The sequence below is a fragment of the Gossypium raimondii genome, chromosome 11, assembly GCF_025698545.1.
Source record: "Gossypium raimondii isolate GPD5lz chromosome 11, ASM2569854v1, whole genome shotgun sequence".
Classification (NCBI taxonomy): Eukaryota; Viridiplantae; Streptophyta; class Magnoliopsida; order Malvales; family Malvaceae; genus Gossypium; species Gossypium raimondii.
Window position 1 is genome coordinate 34,093,217 of NC_068575.1, and position 14,741 is coordinate 34,107,957.

The following is a 14,741-nucleotide window of genomic DNA, read 5'->3' on the forward strand; positions in this document are numbered from 1 at the left end:
GGATATAAAATTTATTCACAGGTGATGAGTATAGTCGAGGATTATAGCGGTGATGAAAGTGACGACGAAAGGGAAAAGAAAGAGATTTTACAACGCATGGAATGTTTTAACTGATTATTTGCTGTTGCATCTTCTTCCGTGCAATTATATTACGAGAAGTATATATTGAGGCAACCATGAATGGATTCAAAACAGTCGGGTGAGACATGGATCCGAGAGATCCTTGACGGTCACGAATCACGTTGTATGATTAATTTTAGGATGTCTAAAATGGTATTCACAAGTTTGCTGAGAGTTTTGGAGACAAGATACAACTTCCAAACTTCAAGAAACATATCTTCTACTGAAATGTTGGGAATTTTTTTGTACATCTTGGGCACCGGTGCAAAAGTTTCCCAATGTCGAGAAAGATTTCAAAGGTTTGGATCAACAATAAGTCGACACTTTGCAGTTGTGCTTGAGAAAATTTCAAGGATGGCCACTGATCTAATTGCACCTGAAGATCCTTTTTTAGCTCAATACCCGAACAAATACGTAATGATTCTAGATATATGCCGCATTTTAAGGTTAAAATTTAATTTTATATTATTATATTTTAATATATTCGGTCGACTAAAAATATTCACGAGATTAATATGATTATTTGTTCAGGATTGCATAAGTGCAATTGATGGTACTCACATTATGGTTATTCTTCCACCAAATGAACAAATTCCCTATATTGGAAGAAAAGGTATCCCGACTCAAAATGTTATGGCAATATGTGATTTTAATATGTGTTTCACATTTGTCATGGCTGGATGGGAAGGATCGGCACATGGCACTAGAATATTTCTTGATGCAATTCGAGATCCAAAATACAAATTTCCGCACCCTCCAAATGGTTAGATATTTTATTTATATGTGATTTTTTAAATAATAAAGTATAAGTTCTTTAATTAATAATTTTTATTAAAAAAATTCTCGAATTAATTGTTTGTTATATTATGACTTGTAGGAAAATATTATCTTGTTGATTCTGGGTATCCTCAAATGAAAGATTATCTTGGACCATATAGAGGTCAGTGATATCATTTACCTGACTTCCGTAGAGGTAGACCGATATCTGGTAAAGAAGAGATATTCAATCATTCATCATTACGTAGTGTGATTGAACGAACTTTTGGTGTTTTGAAAAAAAATGGGCCATTTTAAGGTATATGCCAAGTTATAGTTTTGAAAAGTAAACGATGATCGTTGTTGCTACAATGACGATACACAATTTTATCCGAAAACATGTTGGTCGAAATGATGCAGATTTTATGGAATACGAAGATATTAACTGGGAATATGAGAATAATATTGATTCGGAAAATGCGCATGGTCGAGAAAGTGATGATGATGACGACGACGATGATAGTGATGATGACGGTGAATCAAAAAATTTTAGTAGTTTTGAAATGGAATTAACGAGAGATGCTATAGCTTCTAGTTTAATGAATTCACTTTAAATTGTAAATGCTATTGTAAAATTTTTAGTATTTATATCTGATATATAAATATTATCCCCTTTTTAAAACTTCAATCCAAATATATGTAATATTTTAATTTGTTAGGTTTATGTTTTCTATGTTATGTTAATATCTAATATGAGTTATATATTCAAATACATTTTAAAATAAAATAATACAAATGTGTTAAAAGCATTAATTAAAAATAAAAAATAATTTTATAATAATACAATTGTGTCAATATCTAATTCCAAATATTTAATTATTATATTTAAATATTTAAATATTTAAATATAGTTTATATATTCTAATTAAATTTAATAAATAATTAATATTAATTACTTAGAAATATTTAAAATTAATATTATATATTAAAATATTAACAATAAGTTATAATAAATTATTTTTTATATTTTTGCTAAAATATCATAAAATTAACTAATTTGAACATTATTTAAATACATATTTGTTACTTTATAATATCATGTCTAAAATAGACATTTTATTCTTCAAAAGCAGCACTTTTTGACAGCAATACCAAACACTCAAAATTTTCAAAAGCACTTCTCAAAAGTACTTTTCCACAGCAATTCTCAAAAGCACTTTCCAAAAGCAATGAAGAACTGGCCCTAAATATCAATCCTTAGAGACTTGAGCATGGGAGTTAGAGGAAATGGTTTACCAACAGGAGATCCTCGAGGAGCAGCATCTCGCTGATAATGAACTTATTCATGAGAAAACTAGTAAGGCCTTAGAGAAGTATAAGGTAGACACCTAGAAGGGCATTCAGGATTATTTACCTATATTAAAGGCTAACCTGATCCTACATGCACAGGTCGTCCCAGGTCCCCTTGATTTAAGTCAGTAAACACTGCCTTCAACTTCTTCAACCTCTCGCGAGCTAGTTGGGAGGAATTCCAAATGGAGTGGAAAGAATATGGGGAACTCTTCCATGCTAAAAACTTGGAAGTGTTTGACCCTGATTCTCCAGAAGAGTTCGCTCTAGGGGAGGATTAAAATCTTCATTATTTCTTGTAAAAATCCGTCTTTCAATTTTTAATGAAGATTATCTTTACTTTCTATGCCTTTCACATTTTGTTTCACTTATCTTCCTTTCGGTTATAGTACACCCAAGACCGATTTTCAATAATTTGCACAACTGCATCCACTTCCATGACACACATCAATCTTTTTTTTTTTTGAAACAACACACATCAATCTTATATAATAATCTAGGGGACTAAGCCAGACCTATCGCAACATGCTTATAGGGGTTATTCCTTAATTTCCTATGTCCATAGGATCAACTAAACCGAAGCTCTAATACCACTAAATTTGTAACACACTATACCTGATTTGATCGCTAGGCCCGAGTACCGGATGATACAATAACCTAATAACTTAATGATCTTCTGATTCTGCTTAAAGAACTTGCTTAGATAACTTAAATCTCAAAATCTACTGTTATTAAAACTCATACATACCCAAAAATAATTTGTTACACTTTTCTCCCAACAATTATTTACAATTTTAATTTAAGACTAGAATACAGATGTAACCCACTTAAACCTTAAGGCATGGCTTCTAGGGATGCCCTTTTAGACACATAAACGACTTTCACACCATCCCTCAACTTGACAATTTTTGGCTTGGTCCCTCATCTTGATTTCCAATTTGAAACATTTATCTTACAAATAGGAAGTAAATTCATAAGTTCAAATGAATTTAGTGAGATTTTGAGTAACAACACGACAACAATATTTCGTAATCTTCAAGAAATAAAATTTAAAGCAGAGATTTTAACTCCCTATTTATGCTTGGCCTTCCGCAGATTTTACTGGTGTGGTCGATGCCTTGCCCTTTCCGCAGCCCATCGCTGATAGATTTATTCTCTTACACGTAAGTACTTCCTTTACAATAATGGCCCTCTATGGTCCTAGCCTAATTTTGCCTCATCTAGATTCCTTTAAACCTTAGCAAGTTTAACTCTCACAGATAACCATACATTTGGATATAAAGTTCATTACCTACCACTAACTATCTTCCATTTATGTTCTCTTTAGATCCGGATCTTTACCCTGATTCATTCATCCAATACTAGATTAAACTTAGGATTTTCCACCTTACTCTTACAAATGCCTACTTTTTATTTAGCCTTATCATGGTCCATCAAAAGGGAGGACACTTTATCTTGTCCTACTTCTCTGCTCTAAACGTGAAAGTATCCTATCGGAATAGAATCCCCTGTTTTTGGGTGGATTTGTATTCTCTATAGTTCCCAGATACAAATTCCTCTTAGTCCACTCTTCGAAAATGCTCTAATTAATAGTTAGTCTCTCGGCGGACTACCTTTTATGCTAATACCCGACGGACTGTCCACCCAAAGTAGCCTTTGGTGGGCTTCCTCATCTAGTAGCCACGTGAACTATCTAACGTCACCTAGTTCTAGAAATACATCCTTTCTTCTTGTAAATCTTAGGTTGATTTTACCAGTCAAACTGTTTGGGCGATCATCGCCTCCAAGTAAACCTTAACAGACTTACCAATCCTTGTCTACCTTTTTACCTGTAGACCCATTAGGCTTGGGTTCCACTTGATCATCTCATTAACGCCCCCAATATTGTTATACTTTCCAAACACCAGCAGACTCCTATCAACGAATACTTCACACCCTGAATAAGCTATCCACTTCTTATTTTCGTAGTTTGGTGGATTCTATGTCTGTCCCATTTACCCACATTCTCCAACGCGCAATAATCATCCAATTATGCTACTATCGGCATGAGTTTTATAATGATCTCCATTTCCTTGTTTTGCTAACTTCCTGGTTCACTATCCTAGCGGACTTTTATTTGTTGCCATAGTCGAGCTAGGGTCTTACACAATGTAACCCCTTGTTTTTGTTGTCCTAGCAGACTCTATTTGTTGTCATGGACGAGCCATGGTCTTACATAATGTAACCTCATGTTTATTTTCCTAGCGGACTCTATTGGTTATCATAGTCGAGCTATGGTCTTACACCATAAACCTCTTTCAAGGTGTCGCCTCGAAGGACCTATAAACCGCCATCATGGTGTCACTCCATAGAGTCGATAATCCATCGTCATGGGTCACTAAAGCGAGCCAGTGATACCATTCTTGATGTCGCCTAAACTCCCTTGGATCCCCATTATAGTCTACCCATTTTGCCATTTTGTCAATTATTCCTATCTTCCCCTACCTCGACATGATACAGTCGCCCATACCCCGCATTAGTATAAACAAGCATTACACACAAAAGTATGATACTTATCATAAACACACAGTACGCCAATCATTCAAACGCCATGCGATTTTCATATAATATTCTACAACATATAATGTTACAAGGATATACATCCACAACATACTCATTCACCATGTTTACTCATAACGGCAGATTCAAACGCCTCAGAACAGTCACAAAACATTTTCATCAATCACCCAAAGACAAAGAACAGAATTTCATTTGAATTCTTTTATCATCATCGACTTAGCTTATCTAAATGCCATAGCCTCATTCGTCCTAGAAGCTAAGCATGTCAACCATTTATTGATTAAATCAAAGGTATTCAAACATTAAAACCCAGATTCCGTAATTATATAGAAACTTTTCGAGAATTCTTACTTCTCTTTGCTCTAATTCATGGGTACAAGGAGGGTTAAAGCTTACTAGCTTATCAAATTCTCAACTTCTTAGACTTTGAATCCCACATTTACCACATCATGCAAAGCTTTCTCAAACTTCTTCTTCTTCTTCAGATTCTCCGAAGAAGAAGTTGCAGGCAAGAAAGAGATTTTCGGCTAAATTTAGGAGAATTCTTTCCTCTCCACACACATATATACGTATAGTCAAAGTTTTCATGGTCTCCTTAGTCCATTTTAGTCATTCATTGCTAATCATTTTGTCTCACACTAAGGAGACAGTCAGTTCCAAACTAACTAAACCAGAATTGAGATCCAACTAATCACAATCCAACCACTAAAATTTCTAAAATTCTCAGTGGAGCCCGACAGTTCACCAATCCATTCAATTTAATCCTAACTTTCTTAAATTTTGGGACATAAAGGATAATTGGGTGTGACATCGCTAATCATTCATTCATACAACTTATTCTCAAATCTTAGCATCATATATTCACACAAAAAAACTATATTCAACCACTAAAATTTCTAAAATTCTTAGTGGAGCCCGACAATTCGCCAATCCATTCAATTTAATCCTAACTTTCTTAAATTTTGGGACATAAAGGATAACTAGTGTGACGTCACTAACCATTCATTCATATAAATTATTCTTAAATCTTAGCATCAAATATTCACACAAAAATACTATATTTACGCTTTATGAAATTTAATTACTATATGGTGAAATTCACTATTATTCTTATGCTTCGATTTCTCATTTCAACAATATTTGATTCCCAATCAAATTTATAAGATGACACAACTATCAAAGTTAAATAATTTCATTAAGTCTTCATATTACAATTATTCACTTAATGTCTTAAACAATTCACTTAACTATTCTTATGAGTTAGTAATTCTATCACTTAAAATAATTTCTTAACATCATACTCTTCTACTATTTTTCCTCCTCCTCTCCATTTCACATCTTTCAAATATGTGTATTTATACGAGAATTTATGGCCTTTAGTATTGGATGCCTATATGCAACATTAATTTAAATTTTACTAAATACATAATTTTAGCAAAGTTGTCCACTTGAGTAACATTCACTAATTTACTTATATCTCAATCTATAGAATTTGAAATTAAGATCCACTTTTGTTTTTGAAACTAGACACATTGAAGTTTTTACTATAAAAATTTCAGAATTTATACCTAAGACAATAAATACAATTTATTCTTCAAATCTTCCCTAATTTGCTTCTAGGCAAGAATGAACCTTCTTCACTAAAAGTAATTATCTTTCAGTACAAGTCTCGTAATATGTTTCTATTTGTTTCCTTTAAAATCGACTCATTAATATTTTATTAATATATATTTCATCACTTAAACAATTTTTACAATTTACTATGATATTTCAAAGTTAGAATAGGAGATCCGAAATCATTATGACCTTGTCTCACAAAATTATTATATTTCATTATCTACAATTTCGTTTCTTGCATTGTTTCTTCTATGCAAAACTAGACTCAATAAGATTTAATATTATATTTGATTAAACCTCTAATTTGATTCCTACAATTTTTGGTGAATTTTCAAAGTTGAACTACTATTCTATCCGAAACTATTATGTCTACTTTTCTTGATTCTTTGCATTAACTTTCATTTAATCATACATAATTATCATAATTTTGATTATTATTCAATTTAATCTTTAAAACTCACTTACATCAACATATATTTTTATCATAACTTCTCTTATTTCAATTATGAATTTCACAAGTTTACAATTTAATCCCTAACATCATGAAAATTCATTATTTGCTATAATTTCACCTTAACATCACTTTATAATTAATCCACTAACACTCAACATTCCATTTAAACTTCCTAAGACGATTCTTTATTTCACACATAAAATTTTGTACACCTTACAATTTAGTCTTTATTATCAAATTTTCAATGTAACTTCAAAATTTTCCACTCATTCACTTTTTATATCATCACTATTTCATCACACTTTATTTATATTTTCTTTTCAACATTCAAATTCACATAACTTATTTCGTTTAATTTACAATTTAGTATTTTTCTATTACTTCATTGGACTAATTTAATTTCATACATAATATTTGCACATTCACAATTAATTCAACCAATTTAGCATACCTTATTCTTGATTTAAATTAAATAAAGTAAAATTCTTGAAATACTTACATTGTCTCTTTAATCACCTCACTTTTTCCACAACTTTCTCCATTTCCAATTTCTTTCTTCCAAGATAATATTCTAACTCTCTAGTGTCTCTACTTCACTTCTCCTTTTGGGTGGCTATAGAAATTTTCAAGAAATTTGAGGGAAAAAGTGAGATTTTAGGGTGAATGACCAAATTGTATGAAAAAAATTTTCTTCTCTAGCTCTCTCACTCACATTCGAAAATGAAAAGATGATGATTTCTCTTCATCTTTCGTTCCTTTTTATACTAACATTTTCGTAATAAAATATTAATAAAAATCTAATTAAAATATTAATATTATAACATTTATCTTATTATTTAATTTAAAATATCATTAAAATATCTCACATGTCATCATTACACTCTATAATTCTTTCTCATTCTAATTGACCATTTTGCCCTTTATAATTCTTAAAAATTTCATCATTGAATCATCCCTTAACTCAAGAAATTGCAATTTAGTCCTCATAATTCTCCATTTATTCAATTTAGTCCTTATTCATCAATTTTCCTTATTTTCTATACCTTCCACCCTTAAGATATTTGCATTATTGGCCTTCAACTTTTCTATATTTATGCTTTAACCCTCACACGTTAAATATTTACACTTAAACTACATAACTTCTCATATTTTGATGATTTAGTCCCTAGCTCAAATTAATATTTTACAACATATTTCTTATTTCATTTTTCTCTAACATCTCTTATCATTTACTTTCTTTATATCTTATTTCACTAAAAATCTATCTCATATTATTTTCGACCAAAGAGTTATAGGGATGTTACATATTAGGTTGTTGTATGCATTGAAATGATGATGAGTGGCTAAATTTATGGTGGTTGGTTGATGGAAGTGTTGTTTAGTTAATTTTTTGGTACAGGGACTAAATTGAATAAACCTCAAAACTTAGAATTGACGCTTTTTTGGGGAACATCTAGATAGGTGAGACCAATAGGAGATCCTATTGAGTTTAGCCCAAGTTAGTTTGATGAGGTCGAGAGATAAACCAACTTAAATCGTCTAATTTGGTAAAATAGTGACCAAAAGGTAAAATTCAGCCAATTAGAAATTTAAGCTGCTTGGATTCCTAATCCAAAAATTAATTAGCAACATGGAAGTCGACCAATCACTATTTGTTATTTTTTTATTTGCCTAAGTTTTGTCTGTTTTACGATTTAATCCTTTTTAGTGTTAATTAGCAAATTAGTAAACTTGACACTAAGTGTACTTAGCTAGACTCTTTATTTGCATATTAGTTGCTTAGAAATCATTTTGTCCCCGTCTCTTGGATTCAATCATTGAAATACTCAAGTGTTCCATTGTAATACTATAAATATTACAACTGACTTGTCACACTCGCAGTAAAATCACTATATTTATAATTGTTGTAGTGTTGATTCTCAACCCCAGTGCACGCAAGCTGGGGCACGATCGGGATCAGCTATAAAGGTGAATGCATGCATCCCAAACTTAAAGAAATCAATTAAAATCCCCCTTTTCTCCGGGAAAAACAAAACGAAGACAAATTGCAAGAAAGAGATGAGAAAAATCAAGAGAATCAGACATTCAGAACTGTGTGATGCATTAATGAAATTAAAGAGAATTAGACTTTAGTTCTTAGGCTGTAACATGTACAAGAAAATCCCGCCAGCTACAGAAACGTTGAGAGACTCAAATTTTCCTGTCATGGGAATGCTCACGAGCTCACATTTGAGCTGAGATTTCTCGGAAAGCCCACGTCCTTCACTTCCCAAAACCAAGCATGATGGAACATGCGCTACCGAGTGTACGAACTCTTGGGATAGTGAAAACGGCTTTTTCAATTTCCCATCAATATCTGGATGGCCAGCTAGCATCTTCATGTTGAATGTATCTTTCAGGGTTTGAAGATGGTACCAACTACCGGAAACTATAGGCAGCTGAAAGGAGGCTCCCCGGCTAGCTCTGAGCGCCTTCTCATTGAATGGATCACAACAACCAGGAAGAAGAAATATACCATCCTGTTGGGTATTTGACCAAAACAGAATCAGGTGCAATAATCGAATGCAGACATTTCAATACAATAAAGACTAACAGCAATGAAGAAGAGAAAAGAAATTGGGATGGCTATCTGACTATGATGAACAAAAAATTATGTCTTATGAGTTGAATGAAGTATTTGTCAGCAAAAGATACATTTACTCACATTCATCTCCCTCTAGATGATGAATATACTATATACATAACAATGTATGCAGGTCTGCATAGGTATGATTGAAGAGTTTCAAAACAGTTAATAAATTATAATGGATATGTATTCAGACAGATGCAAAAAAAAAGGTTGTTAATACAGATTATTATGGAATATTATGGGAAAATTATATGTCAAGCATGCATGTGTATAAACACTTCCGGAAAACAAGTAGATGAACTGTTGACAACAAGAAGCAGACAGGAAGAAAAGGAATAATTTCGGGTTAAGCTTCATTCCTTACCCATTGAAAGGCCATAGCTGATCTGATTAATGTGCCGAGATTACCAGGGTCCTGCAGGGATTAATTTCTCATGAATTACAGAAGATCCCTCAAATCAATTGCCTGCAGTTATAGTTTTTGATTAAATGCCATTACGTGATTAAATCATTGGATTCTATATGTTTATAGGGTGTTACTAGAAAACGTATATTATTCCGGAGATTGTACATAAAGGTAAATAGAATCAACCACTTAATGAGGAATTCAATGCATTTGAGACTATTTGCAATGGATCTTTTGACAAAAAATCTTATTAGTTGACATTACATAAAAAACAGTATGACAATGAATTCCAGAAGATACACCAATACAAGAAGGTTGCAGGAAGAAGACTTTGACAAGAAAATTAAAGAACCAAAGAGCCACCTTTTTGGGGTACTTCCTAAAGAACAACTTTTGTGATTTTATGATTTCCACCAGATGTTTGATTCCAATAATTACTTAAATGTTCAAGGTGACAGAAGACAAGACGCTACAACTTCTTGAACATTCAAAAACCTTGAAGAACACTGGCCCTTTGTTTCAAAGACATATTGATGTAATTGCTTAACTCAGCAGGGGAAAAAAATGCTTGTCAAAAGTTTGCAAATCACCTGAATGCCATCGAGAACTAAAATTCTATGCGTGGATGGGAACCAGCTTTGAGAATCTGACTTGTTTTGATCAACAATTAAATTTAAAAAACTGGTAGGGAACCTCATCAAGGCAATTGCCTCGATGGACTCAGCTGATTGCACCCCAGAAAGTTTTTTCATTACCATAGAGCCTATTCGAACAACATGACAAGAGTGAGTATCTAGTTCTTCAGGGATCTCAGCATTTTCAAGCAGTAGCAAACAATCTATTACAGTTTTCTCTTGTGAAGATTCTTTATACCTGTATATTTCCCTGCAAAAGACATGTCAGTCATAATAACTCTAGCTTAACCCAAAAGAAACGTTGGAAGAGAAATAAGTGACTTCCCTCACAATGCAATATATAGCCATAAACTTTACATGTCTAACTTCATCCTAATTGCCTTCAAGATGATGGCTTGAGCCTTGAGGGAAAGAAGGAAAACTCAAATGAGGGGCAAATTTTGTCAACTCATTAATCAGATGAGTTATTCACATATATAGTGAAAGAAAAAGGAAATAATCATCTGATAACCGGAAAGAAACAAAGCCCACCTCAACATAAACAGCAGCTGCTGGTCAATGACTTAAGTTCCAAACAATCAACATAATGAAGTAGAACACAGCACAACTTTGATAAGAGGCTTCTTATACGAGTAACATTGTTACTCCAGACAAATACCAGATCCATAAGCTCTTACATGAGAGGTTCTATAGGTAGCTAAAGCTATAAACTAAATGGAATTGTTTTGATAACAAGGAAGAATGAAAGAAGAATTGCTTGAAGAAAAATAACAAAACCAAGCAAAGTAAGCAAGAATTTAAGTGTGAAGCTATTATTTGATAAATGAACCTATGACAAACCACAATATTACAGTTTTCTTTGGTTCAAAATCAAAACTGATATAGCATCGAACCTAGAAGCCTTTTACTTTTTGTTTGGAAAGGAAACAAACTCTTTAATTGACATAGGTGTAAAGCCCAAAGTTCTGGCCCTAATTCAATACTCATGGTTGCAACAAGACTATTGGTAGAGAAAACTTAGAATCAGACTGCAGAACAGAACCACCGCATTTCTAATAAGCTGATACGAAACCATGAAGCCAGTTGAAGAACTGCTAAAGAAAAAAAGTTTCTGAACCCTCAAAATAACACCAGCAAGCTAACAGAGAAGCATATACTACAATCTTTATTGAAAGAAAATAAGAATATAGTTCAAATGAACACAAGAGTAAACAAAGAAAACCATACTTCGCAGTTAGTATAATTAAAAGAGGGGGTGGGACTGGACATATTCCTGTTACCTTTATGTTCTTTCTCCATTTCTAAGCAACTAAAGTAACGTAAAGAAAATAGCATAAAATAAAAGAAATCCATTTGAGGTTTTGTTACTCATTAATGAAATGAGTTATGTACATAATGACGAAAGAAGGAAATAATCATCTGATAACTGATGAAAGAAAATAAGCCACCTTGGCAGGGTCAGCAGTTGACAGGGAATGACTCAAGTTTCGAACAATTAACATACAGCAGTAAAGAACGGCACAACTTTGATACAAGGCTTCTCACATGAGTATAAATGGTCAGACAAATACGAGATCCATAGGCTCTTGAATGTAAGATCCTATAGGTAACTAAAATGATAGACTAAATGGAATTATTTTGATTACAAGGAAGAGTGGAAAAATATAAAAAATAAAAATGGTTGGAGTAACAAATAATCTAACCAAACAAAGTAGTTCATCAACTAATATTGAAGTGTGAAACTATTGTTTGATAAAGGAACTTATGACAAACCACAAAGTTATAGTTTTCTTTAGTTCAAAACCAGAACTTATCTAGCATTAAACGAAGAAACAATTTCCTATTTGTTTGGCAAGGCAAAAAACTCCTTAATTAACATAGGTATAAACCCTAAAGGTCTGAACCCAATTCAGTCCTCATGGTTGAGAACACACTAGCTAGCAACAAGACTACTGGAAGAGAAAACTTAGAACTTGATTACAAAATTGTAAGTTTCATAATCCTCAAAACAAAACCAACAAGCTAACGGAGCAGAAAATATTGGTCGAAAGAACATAATAATATAGTTAAAATGCACTTGAAAAGCCAAATCATATTTCTCAATTAGTATATTTGGAGGAGAGAGGGGGACGGGATTGAACAATTTCATGTTATCTTTTCGTTCGTTCTCCATTTCTATGCAACTGAAGTACCAGAAAGCAAATAGCATGACATAAAAGCAACCCATTTGAGGTTTTGGGCAATTAACTGAAAATTCAAAGAGACCCAAACTATAACTTTGAATAGAAAGGTTACCTGATAGGAGTAGTGCCCACAACAAGAGCAGAAGCATGAGAATGGCGATAGGAAGAGCTGTTCTTGAGCTTAAGACAGTGTTTTACAAATGGGTTTGAAGTGCTTGTAATGGATTTAACATGGGATGGCAATGCAAATTTCCTTAACCCAGAACCATCAGCATCGTCATCAATATCGTCAAATCTACCGTCAAGAGACTTCCTTTGGAATTGGGTCTTTGTTTTAGGGATTGGAATATTGGAATTCTGATTTAGTAGTTTCAAGTGAGGAGGATAACTAGCTTGTACCCAAAGCTTGTACGAGCATAGCATTCTTTCTCACTGTCTAATCTATGGAGTCCTTCCAGAAAATACAAATATCTTTGCAGCTAAAAGTAAGAGTGAAAATTTTCCATTAAAATGATGGTAATAGTGAAAAATTATACAGTAGGCCGTAGGGGCTAGGGAGGGGCAGCTTCGGATTGCTATTAAATTTTAAAATCTATTAATATTTTATATTTAAATGTTAATAAAATTTGGTTAAACTGTGTCATAAGTCCCTTTACTCTTAGTAAATTTGAAATTTAATCTTTATACTTTTATTTCTAGAAATTTAGTTCCTCTACTTTTGATTCCAAATTTTTATCAAACTATTAATATTGTTAAATTTATTTTGTTAAATTCAAGTTCATTATAATATATATTTTAGTTGCATAGTTACCAAGTGAGTTTTTTTTGAAATATCACATCAATATATTTAACAAAAGAATAATATTAAAAATTCAAATTGGATTTTGAAATCTAAAAGTAGAGAGACTAAATCTTAAAAATTACAGGGACTTGTGATATATTTTAACTTAAAAATTATTTAAGTTGTGTATTGGCTTTGTTGGTTAAAGCGGAGCTTTTGAGTCTTAACCTGTTCAATTGCTATATGTGGGTCTCGAATCCTATCATATGCGTATGTCATGTATGTGATTTGTTTGTCATGGGGCTAGAACATCAGTCTTGCAATCCATGTGGCCTTATATGATTTCTTGGGTTAAAATCCGTCTAAGTCAATTTAACTCTCGCAAAGTAAGAATCATTGATAAAAATTCTCTAAGGCATCGAAAATAAAGCGAAAGCAACATGAAATGAAAGAGAATCGAGAGAATTGAAAAGTCATAAGAAAACAATGGACACAAGGTGTTTGAGTAAATGCTCTCAATAAATTCTTTAACTCAAGAATGAATGAAGTACCATGAGATGAATACAAATGAGGGGGAAGACCTCTATTTATAGTTAAGCTCCCTCAAATCCAACAATGCAGATCGAATTACATTAACGGTTGATATTAGTGCCAATCTACAATATGAGAGTTCTAATGGATTTAACTATATACATTTTTATTCGTTATGATTTACAATAATTACCATTGTAACTCTAGTTTTACTAGAGTGTTTCACTAAGCCACCAAGGCTTCTATTAGATGAGTTTCTCCATATGTTCCACGAATCGGGCCAGTTCAAGTGGGTCAAATGAGCCTCATTTAATTAGTTGACCTCCATGAGACATTTTTATACGCAATGGTTATGGGTTTTGATTCGCAGCCTGTGCCATTCCCCCACTCATTAGCCTGTGCCATTCCCCCACTCATTCTCGAGACACCCTCATCACGTCTTCGGAATGGCACTAGTTTGACTCATTTCAGAACTGCCTCAATGCCTCGATTGATTCTCAACTAGTCTCTCCTTCAGGTAGTTCTGCCCCTTAAAACTTTTTATTTGGCTTTTGTCTCCGTCGTCACTTAACTCATTGTTTTTCTCTTTTGTACATCTCAATCATAAGAGGTCACCATTCTTACTTGCCCCTATCGTGACTTTCCTCGATTAGGATTCCCTTGATCCTTACAAATAGGCTTTACCACCCTCACATTAAACACCAGGTTAACCTTGAGTAT

The 14,741-nt window shown here is 32.9% G+C and overlaps 2 protein-coding genes across 2 annotated transcripts; one reads left to right on the forward strand and one right to left on the reverse strand.

Annotated features, from left to right (window-relative positions):
* The first annotated feature begins 270 nt into the window (after nt 1-270).
* On the forward strand, nt 271-1,490 carry LOC128034790 (uncharacterized). Its single transcript, XM_052623630.1, has 4 exons — nt 271-534; nt 652-733; nt 998-1,060; nt 1,297-1,490. The coding sequence occupies exons 1-4, from the start codon at nt 271-273 to the stop codon at nt 1,488-1,490; spliced, it is 603 nt and encodes a 200-aa protein (XP_052479590.1).
* A 7,450-nt stretch (nt 1,491-8,940) lies between these two features.
* Nucleotides 8,941-13,242, reverse strand: LOC105804133 (uncharacterized). The gene is made up of 4 exons (XM_012636622.2): nt 12,822-13,242; nt 10,482-10,776; nt 9,850-9,900; nt 8,941-9,375 (listed from the first exon to the last, which is right to left on the reverse strand). Exons 1-4 carry the CDS (start codon nt 13,130-13,132, stop codon nt 8,986-8,988), a joined length of 1,047 nt encoding a protein of 348 aa, XP_012492076.1. The 5' UTR covers nt 13,133-13,242; the 3' UTR covers nt 8,941-8,985.
* Between the last annotated feature and the right edge of the window lie 1,499 nt (nt 13,243-14,741).

What these genes read in the sequence shown, in the direction of transcription:
- LOC105804133 (XM_012636622.2), bottom strand. Translation starts at nt 13,132, where the DNA reads ATGCTATGCTCGTACAAGCTTTGGGTACAAGCTAGTTATCCTCCTCAC. An exon ending in TAGTTCTCGATGGCATTCAG is followed by an intron (nt 9,901 to 10,481) that starts GTGATTTGCAAA and finishes TAATCCCTGCAG; the next exon opens with GACCCTGGTAATCTCGGCAC. An exon ending in CAGCTATGGCCTTTCAATGG is followed by an intron (nt 9,376 to 9,849) that starts GTAAGGAATGAA and finishes AATACCCAACAG; the next exon opens with GATGGTATATTTCTTCTTCC.
- LOC128034790 (XM_052623630.1), top strand. Translation starts at nt 271, where the DNA reads ATGGTATTCACAAGTTTGCTGAGAGTTTTGGAGACAAGATACAACTTC. An exon ending in TCCCTATATTGGAAGAAAAG is followed by an intron (nt 734 to 997) that starts GTATCCCGACTC and finishes TATGACTTGTAG; the next exon opens with GAAAATATTATCTTGTTGAT. An exon ending in TTATCTTGGACCATATAGAG is followed by an intron (nt 1,061 to 1,296) that starts GTCAGTGATATC and finishes GAAATGATGCAG; the next exon opens with ATTTTATGGAATACGAAGAT.